The sequence below is a fragment of the Zosterops lateralis genome (genome assembly GCF_965231275.1).
Source record: "Zosterops lateralis genome assembly, chromosome: 24".
In the NCBI taxonomy this organism is placed as follows: Eukaryota; Metazoa; Chordata; class Aves; order Passeriformes; family Zosteropidae; genus Zosterops; species Zosterops lateralis.
The window spans coordinates 3,132,450-3,152,914 of record NC_139784.1 but is presented as its reverse complement, the minus strand read 5'-3'; the positions used below and the strand labels follow the sequence as shown (position 1 = coordinate 3,152,914).

The 20,465-nt window shown below is 50.3% G+C and overlaps 2 protein-coding genes across 2 annotated transcripts; one reads left to right on the top strand and one right to left on the bottom strand.

Moving 5' to 3' along the window:
* Positions 1 to 1,418: 1,418 nt before the first annotated feature.
* Positions 1,419 to 6,249, bottom strand: LOC310918822 (ubiquitin carboxyl-terminal hydrolase 42-like; the record flags this gene model as incomplete). The annotated part of the gene is made up of 6 exons (XM_083877788.1): positions 1,419 to 1,575; positions 1,863 to 2,000; positions 2,745 to 2,845; positions 3,054 to 3,194; positions 3,518 to 3,628; positions 6,244 to 6,249. The coding sequence occupies 6 exons, from the start codon at positions 6,247 to 6,249 to the stop codon at positions 1,419 to 1,421; spliced, it is 654 nt and encodes a 217-aa protein (XP_083733914.1).
* Positions 6,250 to 16,398: 10,149 nt separating this feature from the next.
* Positions 16,399 to 18,614, top strand: LOC310918821 (cathepsin G-like; the record flags this gene model as incomplete). Its single annotated transcript, XM_083877787.1, has 5 exons — positions 16,399 to 16,512; positions 16,931 to 17,084; positions 17,578 to 17,719; positions 17,819 to 17,903; positions 18,610 to 18,614. Exons 1-5 carry the CDS (start codon positions 16,455 to 16,457, stop codon positions 18,612 to 18,614), a joined length of 444 nt encoding a protein of 147 aa, XP_083733913.1. The 5' UTR covers positions 16,399 to 16,454.
* Positions 18,615 to 20,465: the final 1,851 nt, after the last annotated feature.

Below are 20,465 nucleotides of genomic sequence, written 5' to 3'. Positions count from 1 at the left end.
GCATAAAAGAGACTGTCAGACAGTGGGGAGGGGGGGCGTCCTTCAGAACCTTAAGGGTGTGAAGGGGCTCCCAGTGTGGTGTCGCACTGGTTTTGGATTTCTGGCTTGCTGAGAGGAACGTGGGCTTGTCCTGGGGTTCCGGTTGCAGCGGTTGGTTACGTTGAAATAAATGAGTCCCTTTCTTTTTCATCCGAGTCCTCTGGGCAATTGGGGCTGCTCTGGGCAATTGGGGCTGAAGCGTAGGATAAGGACTTTACAATTAGAAAATTGTACGAAATTGTTAGAAATTCTTTATTTGACACACAAGTTTTACTTCAAATCTCCCCATTCCACAGTGTGCTGGGGAGAAGAAGAGGTGTGTAAGTAAGCAGCTGCATGGTGCTCAATTTCCATCAAGGTTTAAAACACGATATCTCAGTCTATCTGGAAAAAAGATAATAAAAAGACTGAAAATGTGGACTAATTAGCATGAGAAGCAGGAAGCCAATAACCAATAAAAGACAGAACACTAATTACTATCTTAGGCTTTTCTAAAGAAAAGAGAATCAGCAAATAAGAACTCCAGCCTAGGCTGTATCTGGGCAGTCTACAAAAGGTGTAACAGCTCAGCCTTCAGCTAGGAAGATATAAACCAGCCTAAACTTTTATCCTATATCTCCTTCCCCTATCTATCCCAAGAGTCAAATCATAATTACCTTTAACAGGATGAAAGCTGAAGAGAACAGTAAAAATTACTGTTCTTCGCTGTGCTTCAGCCTGGGCCACATCCCAACTGCAGCACCCCTGGGGTGCCCTGACTTTGGCACACATCTCTGGGGCATGGAAACCCTCCTCTTCCTCGCTGCAGGGCGCTGGGCTGTGCACTGCACAAAGCAGCTGCGGAGGTCATAGCCCAGCTCCCTCAGCCTGGGCCGGGATGGATCCCGATCAGCCCTGAGCACGAGCCTGCTTTGAGCTGCTGTTGGAGGGCCCTGAGGCTGCGTTATCCCCTGGGGGTTTGTCACACTGTGGAGGGCTTGTTCTGCCCCTTTCCCTCTTGCCCAGAGAGGGCTGGTGGTCACTGTCCAGCACAGAGCGGCCGCAGCGATCACAGTCCCACCGTGGGCATCTTCACCACTCTTTCCCCCTCGGCTGGGATTGCTCCTGAGTGTCCCTGAGCACTGGAGCCTGCTTCAACATTGGCCCTGCACAGTCATCAGGGGTTTGGTTACAAGGTGGAGGACTTGTTTTCTGCCTCCTCCTCTTCCTCGTTGAGGACTGGTGCTCAGTGTGCTGCACAAAGCGGCTGTGGAGGTCGTAGCCACCCAGCACAGATCCCCTTGTCTCTCTGTGCCCCAGCAGGCTTTGCTCCTCAGCAGCCCTGGGGGCACCAGCACACTGCAAGCTCCTGCTGGAGGGTTCTGAAGCTGCCCCATCCACTAGAGCGTGGTCACAGCTGGGAGGATCCCTTCTCCATTCTGCAGGCTGCTCGCAGTTCGCACTGTCCACAGAGCAGCTGCCACTGTCCTTGCCCCACAGCAGGGATCTGCTGCAAGTCTGCTCCCTGCCAGTCTCTTCCACAGCCACCACCATGTCCTGCAAAGAGAGCACTGGAGAGTTCCTGCCCTTCCCTCAAAGGGCCACAGTCAAAGAAGTTCTGGGAGGGGACGTTTCAGAGCCTCCCAAAGGCTCTTCTGGAGGGCTGCCAAGGCCAAAGGGCCAAAGGCCCACACATGGGATGGATCCAGTGGGATGCTTGGAGAGGAAGCAGCATTGTGGCTGTGAAGAATGCCGCACGGTGGCAGGGGGAAAAGGAGAAATGCTGAGATCCAAAAAGAAATCCACTGCTCCTCTGGTGCCCTGACCCTCCTTCCCAGAGTTACCTGTGTCCTGCCCGGCAGCCCCTGGGGGCCAATAGAAGCCACCTGCTTGCTGCTGGCTGCCCTGTGGCTGAGGAAGGAAGGGCATATGGTGGTGCCATAGAGGAAGAAGCCTTTTCTACGATCTTGAGATCAGAGCACCTGGGAAAAAAAGGGTGATCTCAGTTTAGGGCTGTTGTTACAGCCTCCTCTGGGCTTCACTCATTTTCTTGAAGAGGTTTCTATGACAGAGAGAAGGCTTAACCAAGGCCACTGCTGGAAAGTTCAGCCAGAGTCTTCCCACCCAGTCTGCCCCTGTCACAAAAAAACATCATCTACATACCTTCTACAGCCCTCCATTTCAAAAATTCACCCACTTGCTTGGGTTGGAAGGGGTCTAAAAGCTCATTTTGTTCCACCCCCCTGACACAAGCCCGAATACCTTACAATGGATCAGGTTTCTCCAAGCCCTGTCCAACCTGGCCTTGAACACTTCCAGGGATGGGGCACCCACAGCTTCTTTGGGCAGCCTCTTCCATTGTCTCACCACCCTCACACTGAAGCATTTCTTCCTACAATCTGATGGAAACCTGCCCTGGCTCAGATGAAAACTGATACCCTTCATCCTGTCCAAGCCTCCCTGATGAAGAGTCCCTCCCCATCTTTCCTGGCAGGCCCCTTCAAGTTCTCTCACTCTTCTCTACACAAGTGCAGCATCAGAGAGCAGACAAGTGACATCAGGGCAGCAGCCTGAAGGACAGACTGGGCTAGTAGAGGTTTCACAGCACTGAATGATGCAGGGAGTGGTTGCATTTGGTGAGAAAAAACACTCTGGAGTAGGAGAAGCAAAACAATGAACAGGGAAAAGGAAATGCCTTCTGAACACATCTGAATCCTGGTTGTTACCTGGCATAAAAGAGCAGGTAGGCCTGCTGCCTGAGAGCTGTGTCAAGGCAACAAAGCTCCACATGCTCATCATTCATCTGGTACCACAGCCCGTTGCTGGCCTGTGAAAGAAAGGCAAGGATTTCCTCATGATTTCTCTCCAAAAACACAGGCAGAAAACTAAAATCAAGTGTATGTCAAAACAAAGCCAGTCCAGCCTCTAAAGAGACCACCTGCCCCAAAACCTTGGCTGTCAGTGGCACTGACAGGAAAATTTATCTTCCCCAATACACATTTTCCTCACAGGGAAGGAAGGACATTGCTGTTTACCTTTGTGTAGCAGAAATCGTGTCCTTCATGGCAGCTGACCCCACTGTGCACCAGGACAGCATACAAGGAGTAACGGAGGGCTTCTCCATCTGCCTGGGACATGTACGGGCCAAGGTCCAGGTACTCGGGGTACTCCACAATCTACAGAGACACCAGGAGGGCTCACAAGTGACCCTGACCTGTGGCACACAACAGCCTGCCACATCCAGGGGCCACAGGTGTGTCAATACATCCTTGGGGCTTGTGAGCAGCTGGTTTTCCATAAAGCAATGTGCCATGGTTTGGGTGGCAGGAAACTGCTCTTGGCCAAAGCAGCTTTGTTGGAGAAGAGAGCTTGCCTGTCTTTCCAAGGGAATTGCTCTCTCCCCAGAAGGGAACAAGACTAACCCAACATGAGTGGCTTGCGACAAGCTCTAGGAAATCTGCTCCAGGAGGAGAAGTCTGCCCAGCAGTTGTGTACACACCTTGTTGATCTTCCCTCCGGTGAAACAGTCAAACCTTTTCAGGCACAGTGTGAGAACCTTGGGTGCACAGTGGACTGTGAACCTCTTGGAGGCAGCAACATTCTTGTTACACTTTGAAACCAAGCACAGAGCCCAGTGCTGAAAGGCATCCAATCCTCCCCCAAGGTGGCCAGGCAACCTCTCCTGTCTCACACAGCTTTTCTTATTTTAAGGTTATTCACTGACATATTGTTTAAAAGGCTACATCTCATCTGTGTGCAATAAACGTCCATGAGAAAATAACTTCTGCTCAGTGACATGCAGCCCCCTCAAACAGGACCTCAAGTTAATATGTCCTTAGTAGTCATCTTACTTGCTACATTTAAAGCAGTTTTCACCATCCAGGTGCTTGGGTGTCACAAAGTCCTCCAGGGCTGCAGTGAGGGACGAGGCTGCCTGGAGGAGTGAGAAATGAGCAGGCTGAGCTGCAGGAAATGCCCTCACCCAAACATTTCCCAGGAGCTGACAAGAAACCCCTGTAGCTGATGCTGAAGAGACCCACCATGAGCCTGCCCAGAAGGAGGCAGAAAGAGAGTGTGAAGCTGAACATTTCCCTGTGTCCCAGCAGCTCCTGGAGCCACCAAGAGCTCCCTCCCTGTACCACCACTCAGTCCAGCTAATGACAATGTGCAGGGGCACCAGCGGTGCAAACAGTCCAGCCCATCAGCCTGGGAGCCAGACAGGTGTTCTGGTTTGGGTTGAATTAGGGGAGAACCTTCAAGGAATCCCCTAATAACAAAACCTCTACCACCCCTCCCCCCAACCCTGGGTTTGGGAAGGAATCTCTTGAACACAAAGTGGAAAAAACCGGTTTATTAACAAATGAATAAACACTCCCCGACACAAGGGAAAAAAAAGAACAGAAAAAGCTCAGGTTACTGTGAGGGGAAGGGCGCGCAGCTTCTTTTACAAGCCCCGGCGATCCTCCTCGGACTCCTCCAGCCAGATCAGCTCCGGGTGCCGGTCCTAAATCTTAAAGGGGGGTGGGGGGGAAGGGAGAAGAGGAAAAGGGAAAAGAAAAAAAAACAAACAGAGCACAGAGGCAGCAGAAAGAAAGGAAGAAAAAAAACCAAAAGAACAAAAGGGCAAGAAACTAGCAGAAAATTGCGAGACAGCAAGCGCCTAGAAGCAGGAAGCCAAAGCCAAAGCCAAAGCAGCAGCGGAGCAAGCCAGCAGGCCAGTGCCCGCCCCCCCTAAAGGGGACGGAACACCTCTTAGACATAACAAGGGAGTCCACGATATGGGATTATGGGATAGAGAGCACTGTCAACCCAGGACATTCCACCCCTTATCCCATATCGTGGACACACAATAAAAAAAACTTCCATCTCACTTACTCAGCCCCTTGACACTTACACATTTCCATTCATCTTACTTGCTCAAACCTTTGACACTTACACGTTTCCTTCTGTTTCACCCCACATTCAGATCTCCCTGAGGTACACATCGTGTTGTTCCATCTTTCTGCATTATCCACCACGTATAACCTGGTCCTTGAGCAGAGACAATTCCACGGATGGGTTTGTCTGTACTCGAGGCAGGGTTGATCCATACTGTCTTTCCCAACAAACCTCTAACATGGGCCACTGGAGCTTTGTCTCCATCTACTATATTAAGGAGCTGGGACTGAGCAGGACCCGCTCGGTTGGTAGAACCTCGGGTGTTAACTAGCCAGGTGGCCTTCGCTAAATGCTGTTCCCAGTTTTTTAAGGACCCCCCACCCAATGCTTTCAGGGTGGTTTTTAACAACCCATTGTACCTCTCCACTTTACCTGCAGCTGGTGCATGGTAGGGGATATGGTACACCCATTCAATGCCATGTTCCCTCGCCCAGGTTTTAATAAGATTATTTTTAAAATGAGTCCCGTTGTCTGACTCAATTCTCTCGGGAGTACCGTGCCTCCAAAGGACCTGCTTTTCAAGGCCCAGAATAGTATTGCGGGCTGTAGCATGAGACACAGGGTAGGTTTCCAACCATCCCGTGGTGGCTTCTACCATGGTCAGCACATGGCGCTTGCCTTGGCGGGTTTGAGGCAGTGTGATATAATCAATCTGCCAGGCCTCCCCATACTTGTACTTAGACCACCGCCCTCCATACCAGAGGGGCTTCATCCGCTTGGCTTGTTTAATGGCAGCGCACGTCTCACAGTCATGGATAACCTGAGAAATGCTGTCCATGGTTAGATCCACCCCTCGGTCTCGTGCCCACTTATAGGTGGCATCCCTACCTTGGTGACCTGAGGCATCATGGGCCCATCGTGCTAGGAACAACTCTCCCTTGTGCTCCCAGTCTAGGTCTATCTTCAACTCTCCTATTTTTGCAGCTTGATCTACCCGCTGATTGTTTTGCTGCTCCTCATTAGCTTTACTTCTGGGGACATGGCGAATCTTCACCGGTAGTTTCTCTAACCGGGCAGCAATAGCTTTCCACTCTTCAGCAGCCCAAATGGGTTTTCCTCTACGCTGCCAGTTGGCCTCTTTCCATTTCTTCAGCCATCCCCACAGAGCGTTGGCTACCATCCAAGAATCAGTATACAGATAGAGCCTTGGCCATTTCTCTCTTTCTGCAATATCTAGGGCCAGTTGAATGGCTTTGAGTTCAGCAAATTGACTGGATCCACCCTCTCCTTCAGTGGCCTCTGCGACCAGTCGTGTGGGGCTCCAGACAGCTGCTTTCCACCTCCGACTGCCATTACGAGTCCAGAAAAAAGCATCCTGATACACCCACCAAACAATTAGAATCACCAGTATTATTATTAAGGTTTTTTCCACTTTCTTTGACTCGGGTTCCCGGCCAACGCACCAAAATATGTTCTGGTTTGGGTTGAATTAGGGGAGAACCTTCAAGGAATCCCCTAATAACAAAACCTCTACCACCCCTCCCCCCAACCCTGGGTTTGGGAAGGAATCTCTTGAACACAAAGTGGAAAAAACCGGTTTATTAACAAATGAATAAACACTCCCCGACACAAGGGAAAAAAAAGAACAGAAAAAGCTCAGGTTACTGTGAGGGGGAGGGCGCGCAGCTTCTTTTACAAGCCCCGGCGATCCTCCTCGGACTCCTCCAGCCAGATCAGCTCCGGGTGCCGGTCCTAAATCTTAAAGGGGGGGGGGGGGGGAAGGGAGAAGAGGAAAAGGGAAAAGAAAAAAAAACAAACAGAGCACAGAGGCGGCAGAAAGAAAGGAAGAAAAAAAACCAAAAGAACAAAAGGGCAAGAAACTAGCAGAAAATTGCGAGACAGCAAGCGCCTAGAAGCAGGAAGCCAAAGCCAAAGCCAAAGCAGCAGCGGAGCAAGCCAGCAGGCCAGTGCCCGCCCCCCCTAAAGGGGACGGAACACCTCTTAGACATAACAAGGGAGTCCACGATATGGGATTATGGGATAGAGAGCACTGTCAACCCAGGACAGAGGGCAAAGGGAAGAAGCAGGAGGATGTATCAAGGGTGGATGATAATGCTGAGGATTATCATCCAGCGTAATAATGCTGGATGAACAAGCCCAGATCTCTCCACCTTTCTGAGAAGATTGTGACAAAAATACAGAGAATGTGTCATGAACCCCTGGCCAAGCCACAGTCAGGGGCAGTGAGAAAAAAACAGCAAAAGACAGAACTGTAGGCAGGGTGAGGTTTCCTGTTCCAGCTCCACACAATATATATAGAGAGGTTGCCATTCTGTACCTATCTCCTGCCTGGCCACAGCAACTGGTTTGGCTCATCAGGACAGTGGTAGAAGATGCTGCTTCTCCTTCTGCTCACAAGTGCTTTTGTCCTTGTGCCCTGGACTGGGGCTGGTGAGTACACAGAGATGGGACTTGGCCAAGAACATGCATTGGCACAGATGGACACTGAGTAGTCAACCTCGGGCAAGGTTCCTGCCTCACCTTCTCTCCTATCTCTACTCTCCTACTTTCCTCTGTCCTCTTCTCTCTCAGCTCAGACTGTGCCTGAAACCAGTGAGGCATTACAGGCACTAGAGCTGTGCCCTCCGATGGCATTTCAGTCCCCCAGAGCCAGGTGTGGTCAGTCCCCCCAGACTGTGCTGCTTGTCTTTCTCTCCACTGTGCACCAGCAGTGCTTTGGACAGCCCCAGGCAGGAGGGTTGTTGGTATCACTGGCACAGGACATTAGAGGGTGACCCTCTCCCTTCATGCAGCCCCAGACTTGACAGGAGATAGCAGCATGTGTCATATTAACATTTCCCATCTCTCTTCCAGCAAGGATCATTGGTGGACGGGAAGTTGAGCCCCACTCCAAACCCTACATGGCTTATTTAGATATTCAAACTGGTTCATTATCTCGTTCCTGTGGAGGGTTCCTGATTCGCCCAGATGCAGTGCTCTCAGCAGCTCACTGTGTGGATATGGAAGGATAAGAGCCTGTCTTTTTTGTACAGGTGATTTTTCCCAGTCTCACATAGTCTCCAAGGCTCTCAGCCGTGGTCTTGGCTGAAACAGTGCCCCGTGTCTTCTCAGGCAGAGCAGGGATCTCTGGAGCTGAGCTATCCTCTGTCAGCTGCAGGAATTGTCTGCCAGGGGCTGTCCCCTGTTCCTTGGGGACAGGAATGCTCATGGTGGTCTCCAGGCTGATGGTTCCTATCATGGCTTTGAACTACTGCTGGAGAAGAGGGTCCAGTGTTCCCCCTTCCCTGCTTCCCTTGGTCTGCAGAATGGGGCAGCTGCCCCCTGTGTCAGTGTGGAGTGAGGGATCCTCAGCTGGATTGTGGAGGGAAGCCAGGTTAGAGAGGGCAAATTGCTGAGAGCTCCTCTCTGGGGAGGTTTATCCCACCAGCATCTCCCTCCAGCCACCTGCACTGGGGGCTGTTCCTGTGCCCAATGCAGCTGTTGTTGCTGTTTCCGGGCAGGAAATTGAGGATCACTGTGATTCTGGGAGCCCACAATGTCCGTGACAGAGAACAGAGCCAGCAGAGGATCCATGTCAGAGACTGGGTGATCCACCCCAAATATTCCCGTGAAGGCTTCCAAAATGACATTGTGCTGCTGAAGGTAAGACCTAACACATCTCCCCCTGCTTACCTCCCCGAACCTCTGAACTTATTCCTAATCCCTTGCTGGCTCTAACCCCATGTTTTCTCTGCCTGACAGCTGGAGCCAAATGCCCAGATCAAGGAGGATGTGCAAACTATCTGCATTCCAATGAGCAACGAACATGTGAGAGCAGGAGCTGAATGTGAGGTTGCTGGATGGGGCTTAACATCTCTGACAGGGAAAGGGAGTAATGTGTTGAGGGAGGTGGAACTGAAGGTGCAAAAGGAGAAAATCTGTCAGCACGTATTCACAAACTACCAGCCTCAGTCCATGATCTGTGTTGGTGATGACTACAGTAAAAAGGCAACTTACCATGTAAGTGTTGTTTTGGGCTGCAGGCTTGGGAGGAGTTTGGGGTTGGACAGTGAGCTTGGTTCTCAGGTGAAGGTAAAAGGACACCAGAATGAAGCAGGACCTTCAGAAAGATGAGCTGAGCACACTCACAGAAGCTCTGAAGCTGATGTGCTCCCTGAATTGGGGTGCATTTTCCTGGCTATCAGCATCATTTGCTTTTTTCCTTCCCTGCGGATGTTCTGCCCAGCGTTGCCAGTGCTTCAGGGTGTAAATTCTGTGTGATATCCTTGCTAGGATGGCTTAGATATTTCCCCATGTCTAAAGTTCTTTTTGAGCTTTTGAATCTCAAAGAGCCTGCAAGCCTGAGTTGTTTCATGGGTGGGCTTAGAGGAGTGAGGCAGCTACAAACCCTGCAGAGCTGTGTCTGGAGGGAGGGAGGTGGGGGAAGAAGAGGTTCTTCACATGGAGGGAGGGAAGAGGAAACTTGTTCTTTAAGGCAGGGAGAGCTGTGCTGTGGCATGTCTGACCCCTCTGTCACTCCTTTCCTGACACAGGGTGATTCTGGTGGCCCATTGATCTGCAATCAAAAGGCTCATGGCATTGTTTCTTATGGAGAAGAAAACTGCATCTTCCCTGAAGTGTATACCAGAATCTCTTATTTTGAGCCCTGGATACGTGAGCAGCTGAGGAGGTTTTCACTCCAAGAGCTGCCTGGCTCTCCATCCTCTGACTAAAATGCTCAGTGCCCCTTCTCCACAATGCGTCAAACACCTCTTGGTGCTCTGAAGCTCCCAGGGGCAGCTGAAGTGGAGTCAGAGAAGCCCCCGTGGTGCAGGCATAGGCTTTGGCACTGAGGAGAGTCTCTGTGGCAAGGTGAAAATGAAGGTCCCAAGTCCACAGAGCTTCCCATTGTTCCCCTTCTCCCATTGCTGCTTCAGCTCTGCTTTCTGGCCATCAATAAAAGCATGTTCAAACTTGCTTGTGTCTGCAGCTTTCTTGGGAACTGGGTGCAAACCCTGAGTGAGAGAATGAGGAGATGACAGTCTCTGGGAGAACCTGAGCCAGGCTGTAGGTGGGACATGCAGTACAGGTCTGTCCCCAAATGCTGCAAATGCTCCCCTTGTCTCCAGCAGCCTCTTGCAGTCAAGCCAGCAGGTTGATCCAGCAGCCTGTACAGAACATTGATCCAGCCCTTCAGAAACAGAGGCATCTCCACAGGCAAGGGGAGATGATGTGCGTTTCTAGTACCAACTTGAAACCCTCTTCGGATGCTTAGCCACACTAAACACCAGCCAGTCCCGGGTCTCTTACAATGTCCTTGAACCTCAGATGAAGCACTTTCTTTACACCTGTAAAATGCCTGTGGTTTGAAGTGGAACTTTTCTCCCACTGGATCAGCTGAGCAGACCTGATTGGGCCAGGAGGTGCCCTGGTGGTGTGGTGATGTGTTATGGGTTAAAAACAGTTTGGTTTTCAGTTAAAGAGGAATATTTGGAAAGGACAGGCACCTATCAGGGGCAGTTCATTCCTATTGGCATGTAGTTTGACCAGTGAGAAAAGGGAATGTGACTTTTGGTAATACCCATATAAAGCTGAGATGGTGTTTGAGTCACCCTCTTCCTTCCCCAGGGGCCACCAGGGAACACCGTGGGCAGGAGGGGCCGGTGCAGACCCCGCTGTCCCAGGGCGGCCGGGCCCGGCCGAGCCTCCAGAGCTGCTGCCCTCAGAGGAGCGGCCCAGGGCGGCTGAGCCCCTTTTCCCCCGGCTGCCCTCAGAGGAGGCAGGGCTGCTCTTACACCTGGCTTCACCAGAGTCTCTTGAAAGCCCTAAATCCCCTGCAGGTGGGATTGATTGAATCTCATTTCAGAACTGTCAGGGATGGTTGTTCAGAGCTGTGCTCCCTCTGTGGGCAAGGGGATGGAGCAAACAATGACATCCTTCTAACAGCCCTGAGAAGCTGTTCTGGATGGCAGCCTTCCCTCCACCTTCTGTAAAGTGGCACCAGAGGGACTTCTTCACACACAGGCATCTCCTGTCTTACATGTCTAAGGCTGTGAACTCTGCATCCTCAGCAGCTGCTGGCTGATTGTTAACCTGAAAGGTCTGAGCAGCAGCTGGGAACATCAAAGGATGAGTGACTCCAAGGACAGAATTAGCCTGATGTTGTTTTCTGCCTTTGTTTAATTGGGCTGGATGTCATGAATAAAAATGGGCGGAGAAAATATTAATCTCCATAAAACGCCCGTTATTAATCAGCTCTTTCAATATTTGCTCGAGGGGTTTTTGGCTGCCCGTGTGCCGTGAAGGAGGAGGGACCTTTTCAGCTCTGCTGCAGGGAGTTGAGCAGAGCTGGAGAACCTGCCCTCGTTGGGAGCATTCCCAGGGTTCTGAGAGTTCTTTGTTTTCTTCGGGGGTCTCACCTCTGGTTTGGTCTTTTACCTTACAGCTAGTAAGCAAAACCGGAGAAATTAGCTCTTTTGATCCTTCAGGGTCTACACGGCTTAGAATTGGTTTCTGTGCGTTTCAATTTTGCTTGGTTTTTATTTTATGAGGGGTTTTTTGGTGTTAAACCTTATCCCGAGATGCACCTGGAGTCCTTTATTTGCATGCGGGATCAGCCGGGGCAGGCGGAGACCGGGGGCTCTTGCGGCCGCGTGGCAGTTTTGCTGCAGTCATGGCGTCTCGGGGTCTCACGCTGCTTCATAGCGGCGGCAACGTTGGCAGGGGTTCGGGCCAGGGCTTGTGAGGTGGTGGAACGTGGCGGGCGTGGATTTCTTTCTTTTGGAACAAGGCGGTCGTCTGGCCCGGGGCGGGCGGCATGGCAGCTGCGGGCGGCCGGGGCTTTTCTTCTCGGCTCCGGCACGGGGGAACGGCTGGGGGCTGGGGCTGCTCTTCCCCTCTCTGGTTTCGGTGGGGGTGTCGGCAGCCTCTAGGTCAGCGGCTGGCTGCGGGGGTCGGGGCGGGAGGCTCCGCAGGCTCTGGGTTTTCCCCCGCTGGCTCTCGGGCCGTGGACGGGGCTGGGGAGGGGCTTCTCCGCGGCTGCGGGTGGCCGGGGTTTTTCCGCGCCGAACCTGGGGGGGGGGGCGGCCGGCTCTTTCTTCTCCCGCTCCGTCGGCGGCAGAGCTGGCAGCTCTGCTGATCCCTCCCGCTCCGCCGTTGGGGGGGGGCGCGGCGCCGAGCGTCTCTGAAGGGAATGGGCTCCTGCCTCAGAGGTCTGCCTTTAAGGTGGTCTGAGGGGTGCCATGGAGGTGGCTTTTCACTGTTACATTACAGGATAAACATTTTAAATTTCATTTTTATCACTGGGTGCCTTTAGGGGCAGTGCTGTCTCTGCTAGGAGAGTTTTCATTCAACTCCAGCCACTCACAGTTCATTCTTCAATCTTAAGTGACTGTTGTCAAGTGTAAATCCTTTGAATCCTTCCTTCCTTCCTTCCTTCCTTCCTTCCTTCCTTCCTTCCTTCCTTCCTTCCTTCCTTCCTTCCTTCCTCCGTTATCAATACAAATACTGGTCATTTCCCATCAATTACACTAGGAAAAAAGATCCAATCAAACAAAAATCAGATTTGATTGGAATTGCACAAACTAAATCTCTACCTAGTACCAACCTAAACACAGCTCAGAGCAGCATCACCTACTGATGTGGTCAGAGACACCTGGTCTGGGAAAAGACTGACAAGAGAACCAGAGAATGAGGACCAAATTTGCATCAGAGGCAAAGGGATCAATAAAAAATAGGAGATTGAAGTGAGGGGGGAAATGAAGTTTCTTAATTCAATGACTGAATCTTTTAATTTCACAGCAATTGCTTCTTATCCATACATGAGAGGTTAGCAAACAGAGATTTCTTTTCTGTAGCCATCTGATGGCATGAAAATGCTGGTGATCTTCTGAGCCAATCCCCCTGTGTGCTCAGCAGAGAGGAAAAAACACTCTAAGGATGGAATTCCTATGAATTTTCCACATCTCCCACTACTTCTTAAATTGTACCTTGAAGGCCTGATTCTGCCTTTGCTGAATGGGAATGGCCTCCTTTGTTCAGCCCAGAATACCCATCAAGAATCTGTCTAATATTTCTGGGTTTGAAGTTCTCTAATATAAAATCAGAGCTTCAATGAAGAACACACAAACCATTAATCAAATCATCATTTAGCCTTAGGAGAAAATATTCACCGTGATTATGTGCTCAGTGTCAGTGTATTGGCCATGATTTCCCTCCTTCATCCAAAGATTTACTTTCTTAAGACACTAAAAAAAGCAGAAACAGCCTAAGTCCATAATGGTAATATGCTAGAAATACATTGTTCTCAAGATATTCATGTGCAATAGAAAAACAATGTGGTATGGCTGTGCCCTCACCTGAAATACTGAACAGGTTCATATCCCTGTGTAGTGGTTTCACAGTTGCTGAATTAGTGTCTTGCCAAATTTAGTGTACTGGCATGAGCATGTGCTCTCCTCCACCTGCAGGAGACAGGATCTGGGAGAAAAAGGCAAAACAAGCCCCCACTTCAAAGGAAACAGACAGATTTTATTAACACACACTAAAGAGGGGGGAAAAATAAGAGAAGACAAAAAAAAAAAAAAAAAAAAAAAAAAAAAAAAAAAAAAAAAACCAAAAAAACAAACAAAAAAAAAACAACCCAGTTAAATTTCTAAACCAATCCTTTCTCCCACCACCAACTTTTCACTTTCTACAAACAAAGTAAAGAGGCAAAACTGAGAACTCCAGGTCAGTGCCACTTATAAAACAGTCTTTTGTTCAATCTTTGAGAGAGAGAAGTCTCTCCTGTTGTTTGGTAACTTTCCACAGGAGAAACAGTCTGCTTGTGGCTTCCAACTCACACTAAAGCAGCCCACCCAGGAGATTCTGCAATTGTGGAACCTCCCATATAACGTAGCCTTTCCACGACTCACATATTGGGGTGGCACTTTTAAAGATAAACAACTTCAAAGGCAAAGGATTCTTCATGTCAGGGAACAGAGATGTCTTCTCACTTCTTTCACTGGCACAGCGGGCTCCTTCTCATCTCTCTCTGTTCAAACCTCTCAAGGGGACACCAAATCTTCCAATTCAATATTGCCTCAGTAAATCACAGATACCTTTGCTCAAAAAAATCTACAAATCATCTTTCCAATTCATATGGTTTATGATTTAAAGGATTATTCTAGCATATTTATATTACAGTCTGTTCCCATAATTCACAGGAGATTTTTCAGCCTAGAACGAAGGCAACTTGTCATCTCTTCCACATAAGAGGTCACTCTTCCTTTACTGACTTTGAGATCTCCATATTGTCCCTTTACATGTCTCTGATTTTTCTGTTTCTCTCACTAAGGAAAAAGTTAGGGCTTTGGAAATTTCATCTGTGCCAAGAAAGAGTTAAATTTTGCCCAGGTCCTCTTCTCTTCCGGCTGTGTCTGACTTCAAGGGTGCTGAGATGGGGGAAGGCGGGGAGAAACTCAGCCAAGAGATGGAGCAGCTCGGGCAGTCAGGGATTTCAGCAGTCAGAATCACAGGGTGCCTCCTGCCCGCCCTGGTTCCATGGGGGAGAAAAGGAACATCTCCCCCAGCCCCGGCCAGCTCAGGGGTCAGCTTTAAAAGTTCACCAGATGTAAAACCGCAGCCACCACTCCCAGCCCGGGCACCCGATGGGGGCCCTGAGGCAAGGCCAGAGCAGGGCTGGGTCTGCCCCACAGGGGAGGAGCAGCAGGTCCTGGCCAGCCCAGGGTGGTGACACCTTCTACTCTGGCTGGAAGTAAAAAGGAAGTAAAAAGGGCTTGGCTTGGGCACACTAAGCTTTATATGGGCATTACCAAAAGTCGCCTTCAACTCTCTTAGTGGTCAGACCACCTGCCAATAGAAAGAACTGCCTCCTGAGAGGTCCCTGTCCTTTCCAAAACAAAGTCCCAGGTCCTGGTAGGCAATATTCCATGAACCAAAAACCAAACCGTGTAAACCTATGACACCCTGTGGGGCTGCTGACCTGGGATTCACTGTCCAAGCAGTGAAAACAAAGGTTGCTACAGAGCAGTGCCCTGCTGCTCATGGCAGAGCCTCCAGTCATGCAGGGATCCAGCTCCCAGAATGTCACCCCAAATCTCCATCCTGCCCACTCCCACCTGCTGACCTGAAGCTGGATCACACCCACCCTGTCCTCTACCCTGGGTCATTCAAGCTTTTCTTCCACAGATACTCTGGCCCCTCCACTCACTGGGATAACTTCTCCTGCTTCTGCCTCTTTCCTTCCTGCATTTTATCTCTCCTTATTCTGCACAAACCTCCTTTCTCCAGGGTATCCACAGTGCTGAAGGAAAGGCATGGTTGGACCTAAAGATTCATTCATACCACATTGATGTCAATCAGATTTACACCACAGAGGGAAATTTCCATTCCCACCCCAGCTGAGGCCACCTTACTGCAGCCCTGAAGGGGCTGATTACAGACCATGACTGGGACAGGCAGAGTCACCTCTTCCTGTGAGCCAGTCACACTCTGGCTCTGGAGGATTGCTGCTTCTGCTCTGCAAGATTTGATGGGAGCTCCTGCCTTCCCTTCCACCAAACAGCTCTCAGGAGCATTCCCAGGACACATAATACAGTCCATTGTGTTTTTAGAACACAGGGGAAGGGGCAATGCCAGTGTGTTCTAGAGGATTTCTTTGTGGGCTTTCTCTAGACCAAAGCCATGTAAAATTGGGAACATCCTGCAGGTTTCAGTGCCTGGGCTCATGGCCAAAGGAGGGTCAGGGAAACAGGGGCTGAGTCCCTTGCACGTGGTAACACTGGAGCCAGAGGTCCCAGGGAGGAGCCAGAGAGGCCTCAGGCAGGGCTGCTCCCTTCTCATGCAGACACTCTGAGCCTGGTCCTCACCTGAGCTCCAGCTGTGTCTCAGCCAGGCCTGCACCTGCCCAGGGCACCTGCTGATCTGGACCTGGGCCCACAGTCTGACTCCCCAGCTGCACCTCAGACTTTCTCCTCCCCATGGACTGGTCACATCATCTACAATACCAGTGCCTGAGGCTGGGAGGCTGCCACTGGCCTTGTCCCCATGCTGCTCTGACTGGTGATGTCTGATTTCCCTGGGATATCTCTGATAGCAGTCAGCCCCTCTGATGAGAACCAGCATCTTTGCCTGGCCCTGGCCAGTTCTCCCCATTCCTGTCAGACAACAGGGGTGGGGGGAACAAAAAACAAACAAACAAAAAAATAATCCAGATGGAACCAGCCCATATGCAGGTCCCAGGGTCTCTCTCCAAAGGGCTCTGATGGGAATGCACTCAACACATACCCCATTCTTCTCCCTGTGCACTCTGAACAAGCCCAGATCTCTCCATTTTTCTGAGAAGATTGTGACAAAAATACAAAGAACGTGTCATGACCTCCTGGCCAAGCCACAGTCAGGGGGAGTGGGAACAAAAGCAACAAATGACACAACTGCAGGCAGGCTGAGGTTTCCTGTTTCAGCTCCACACAATAAATATAGATAGGTTGCCATTCTGTACCTGTCTCCTGCCTGGCCACAGCAACTGGTTTGGCTCATCAGGACAGTGGTAGAAGATGCTGCTTCTCCTTCTGCTCACAAGTGCTTTTGTCCTTGTGCCCTGGACTGGGGCTGGTGAGTACACAGAGATGGGACTTGGCCAAGAATATGCATTGGCACAGATGGACACTGAGTAGTCAATCTGGGGCAAGGTTCCTGACTCGCCTTCTCTCCTATTTCTACTCTCCTTCTTTCCTCTCTCCTCTCTCAGCTCAGACTGTGCCTGAAACCAGTGAGGCATTACAGGCACTAGAGCTGTGCCCTCAGAGGGCATTTCAGTCCCCCAGAGCCAGGTGTGGTCAGTCCCCCCAGACTGTGCTGCTTGTCTTTCTCTCCACTGTGCACCAGCAGTGCTTTGGACAGCCCCAGGCAGGAGGGTTGTTGGTATCACTGGCACAGGACATTAGAGGGTGACCCTCTCCCTTCATGCAGCCCCAGACTTGACAGGATGTAGCACCATATGTCATATTAACATTTCCCATCTCTCTTCCAGCAAGGATCATTGGTGGAAAGGAAGTTAAGCGCCACTCCAGACCCTACATGGCTTATTTAGATATTCAAAATAACTCAATCCAAAGTTCCTGTGGAGGGTTCCTGATTCGCCCAGATGCAGTGCTCTCAGCAGCTCACTGTGTGGATATGAAAGGGTAAGAGCGTGTCTTTCTTGTACAGGGGATTTTTCCCAGTCTCACATAATCCCCAAGGCTCTCAGCCGTGGTCTGGGCTGAAACAGTGCCCCGTGTCTTCTCAGGCAGAGCAGAGATCTCTGGAGCTGAGCTATCCTCTGTCAGCTGCAGGAATTGTCTGCCAGGGGCTGTCCCCTGTTCCTTGGGGACAGGAATGCTCACAGTGCTCTCCAGGGTGATGGTTCCTATCATGGCTTTGAGCTACTGCTGGAGAAGAGGGTCCAGTGTCTCCCCTTCCCTGCTTCCCTTGGTCTGCAGAATGGGGCAGCTGCCCCCTGTGTCAGTGTGGAGTGAGGGATCCTCAGCTGGATTGTGGAGGGAAGCCAGGTTAGAGAGGGCAAATTGCTGAGAGCTCCTCTCTGGGGAGGTTTATCCCACCAGCACCTCCCTCCAGCCATCTGCACTGAGGGCTGTTCCTGTGCACAATGCAGCTGTTGTTGGTGTTTCCTGGCAGGAAACTGAACATCACTGTGATTCTGGGAGCCCACAATGTCCGTGACAAAGAACAGAGCCAGCAGAGGATCGATGTCAGAGAATGGGTGATCCACCCCGAATATTCCCGTGAAGGCTTCCAAAATGACATTGTGCTGCTGAAGGTAGGGCCCAAAACATCTCCCCCTGCTCACCTCCCCAAACCTCTGAACTTGTTCCTAATCCTTTGCTGGCTCTAACCCTGTTTTCTCTCTGCCTGACAGCTGGAGCCAAATGCCCAGATCAATGAGGATGTGCAAACTATCTGCATTCCCAGGAGCAAGAAAGGTGTGAGAGCAGGAGTGAAATGTAAGGTTGCAGGCTGGGGCTTAACATCTGTGACAGGGAACATCGCAAATGTGATGAGGGAGGTGGAACTGAAGGTGCAAAAGGAAAACAGATGTCAAAAGGCATTCAAGAACTACCAACCTCAGTCCATGATCTGTGTTGGTGATGACTCCCATAAGAAGGGAACTTGCAATGTAAGTGCTTTTTTTGGCTGCAGGCTTGGGAGGAGGTTGGGGCTGGACAGTGAGCTTGGTTCTCAGGTAGAAGGACAAGGACACCAGAATGAAGCAGGACCTTCAGAAAGATGAGCTGAGCACACTCACAGAAGCTCTGAAGCTGATGTGCTCCCTGAATTGGGGTGCATTTTCCTGGCTATCAGCATCATTTGCTTTTTTCCTTCCCTGGGGATGTTTTACCCAGCGTTGCCAGTGCTTCAGGGTGTAAATTCTGTGTGATATCCTTGCTAGGATGGCTTAGATATTTCCTCTTATCTAAAGTTCTTTTTGAGCTTTTGAATCTCAAAGAGCCTGCAAGCCTGAGTTGTTTCATGGGTGGGCTTAGAGGAGTGAGGCAGCTACAAACCCTGCAGAGCTGTGTCTGGAGGGAGGGAGGTGGGGGAAGAAGAGGTTCTTCACATGGAGGGAGGGAAGAGGAAACTTGTTCTTTAAGGCAGGGAGAGCTGTGCTGTGGCATGTCTGACCCCTCTGTCACTCCTTTCCTGACACAGGGTGATTCTGGTGGCCCATTGATCTGCAATCAAAAGGCTCATGGCATTGTTTCTTATGGAGAAGAAAACTGCATCTTCCCTGAAGTGTATACCAGAATCTCTTATTTTGAGCCCTGGATACGTGAGCAGCTGAGGAGGTTTTCACTCCAAGAGCTGCCTGGCTCTCCATCCTCTGACTAAAATGCTCAGTGCCCCTTCTCCACAATGCGTCAAACACCTCTTGGTGCTCTGAAGCTCCCAGGGGCAGCTGAAGTGGAGTCAGAGAAGCCCCCGTGGTGCAGGCATAGGCTTTGGCACTGAGGAGAGTCTCTGTGGCAAGGTGAAAATGAAGGTCCCAAGTCCACAGAGCTTCCCATTGTTCCCCTTCTCCCATTGCTGCTTCAGCTCTGCTTTCTGGCCATCAATAAAAGCATGTTCAAACTTGCTTGTGTCTGCAGCTTTCTTGGGAACTGGGTGCAAACCCTGAGTGAGAGAATGAGGAGATGACAGTCTCTGGGAGAACCTGAGCCAGGCTGTAGGTGGGACATGCAGTACAGGTCTGTCCCCAAATGCTGCAAATGCTCCCCTTGTCTCCAGCAGCCTCTTGCAGTCAAGCCAGCAGGTTGATCCAGCAGCCTGTACAGAACATTGATCCAGCCCTTCAGAAACAGAGGCATCTCCACAGGCAAGGGGAGATGATGTGCGTTTCTAGTACCAACTTGAAACCCTCTTCGGATGCTTAGCCACACTAAACACCAGCCAGTCCCGGGTCTCTTTTCAATGCCCTTGAACCTCAGATGAGGTGTTTTCTTTACAACTGTAAAATGCCTGTGGGTTGAAGTGGAACTTTTCTCCCTCTGGATCAGGTGAACAGACCTGAGTGGGCCAGGAGGTGCCCTTGTGGTGTGGTGATGGGATAGAAAATATCAAATATGGCTGAGGCAAAAGCTGTATTGCAGAGACAGGCCTGATCACTTGTGTGAGGAAGAGTTGCATTCTTTTAGGCTTTTTTTTTCCCCTGATCATTTATCTAAGAAGGCATAGAATGAAATCCACAGCAAGTTTGGTGATGTTGCAAGATTAGGAGTGGGAGCTACACCAGAAGGGTATTCTGTTATTCGGTGGGACCTTTACAGGCTGGAGAATTGAGTAGAGAGAAACCTAAATAGGTTCAACCAGGACAAGTGTAGGGTCCTCCACTGGGGGAGGAATAACCCCAAGTTCCAGGCTGGGAGCTGACCTACCAGAGATAAGCTCTGTATCCCTGGTTCATTCCTGAGATGTTCGGTTTTCTGAAATCCCTTTCCCAGGGAATTTTCTGTAAACAAGAGACATGTTTTTTGTAACAGCCATTTTTTTAAACATATTTTCCCTAGGAGGGACTTCTTGATATCCCTCTGGTCTGACCAATGTGATTGAAGAAGTTTTTCTTCTTGTCACCAATCAAATTGGTCTGTGTGGAGTAGTATATAAAGGGAGACACTTCCCAAGAATAAAGGAGTCATTTTCAGCCTTCTGAAGTCAGAGTCTTTGTGTCGTTGTGGTGTACTACATCATCACAGCTCTGCAGAGAAGGGCCAGGGGGGTTTTGGTGGTGACAAGTTTGCCATGAGCTGGCAGTGTTCCTTTGGGGCCAGAAGGGCCAAAAGGATCCTGAGGTGCATCAGTGTCATTATTGTATTAGGGATGGCTGAATAACAACATGACACTCAGGTCTCAGAAGGCTAAAGCCCCTTGTTTATTGTACATCATCCTTTTATAGATGGTTCCTAGAGAGCAAGACATGATTGGTCTTCAAACCAGCACTTCATCATTATTGGCTACTCAGGAACAACACCCTTCATAAACACCTTGCAAATAAACAGCAAACTGGAAAA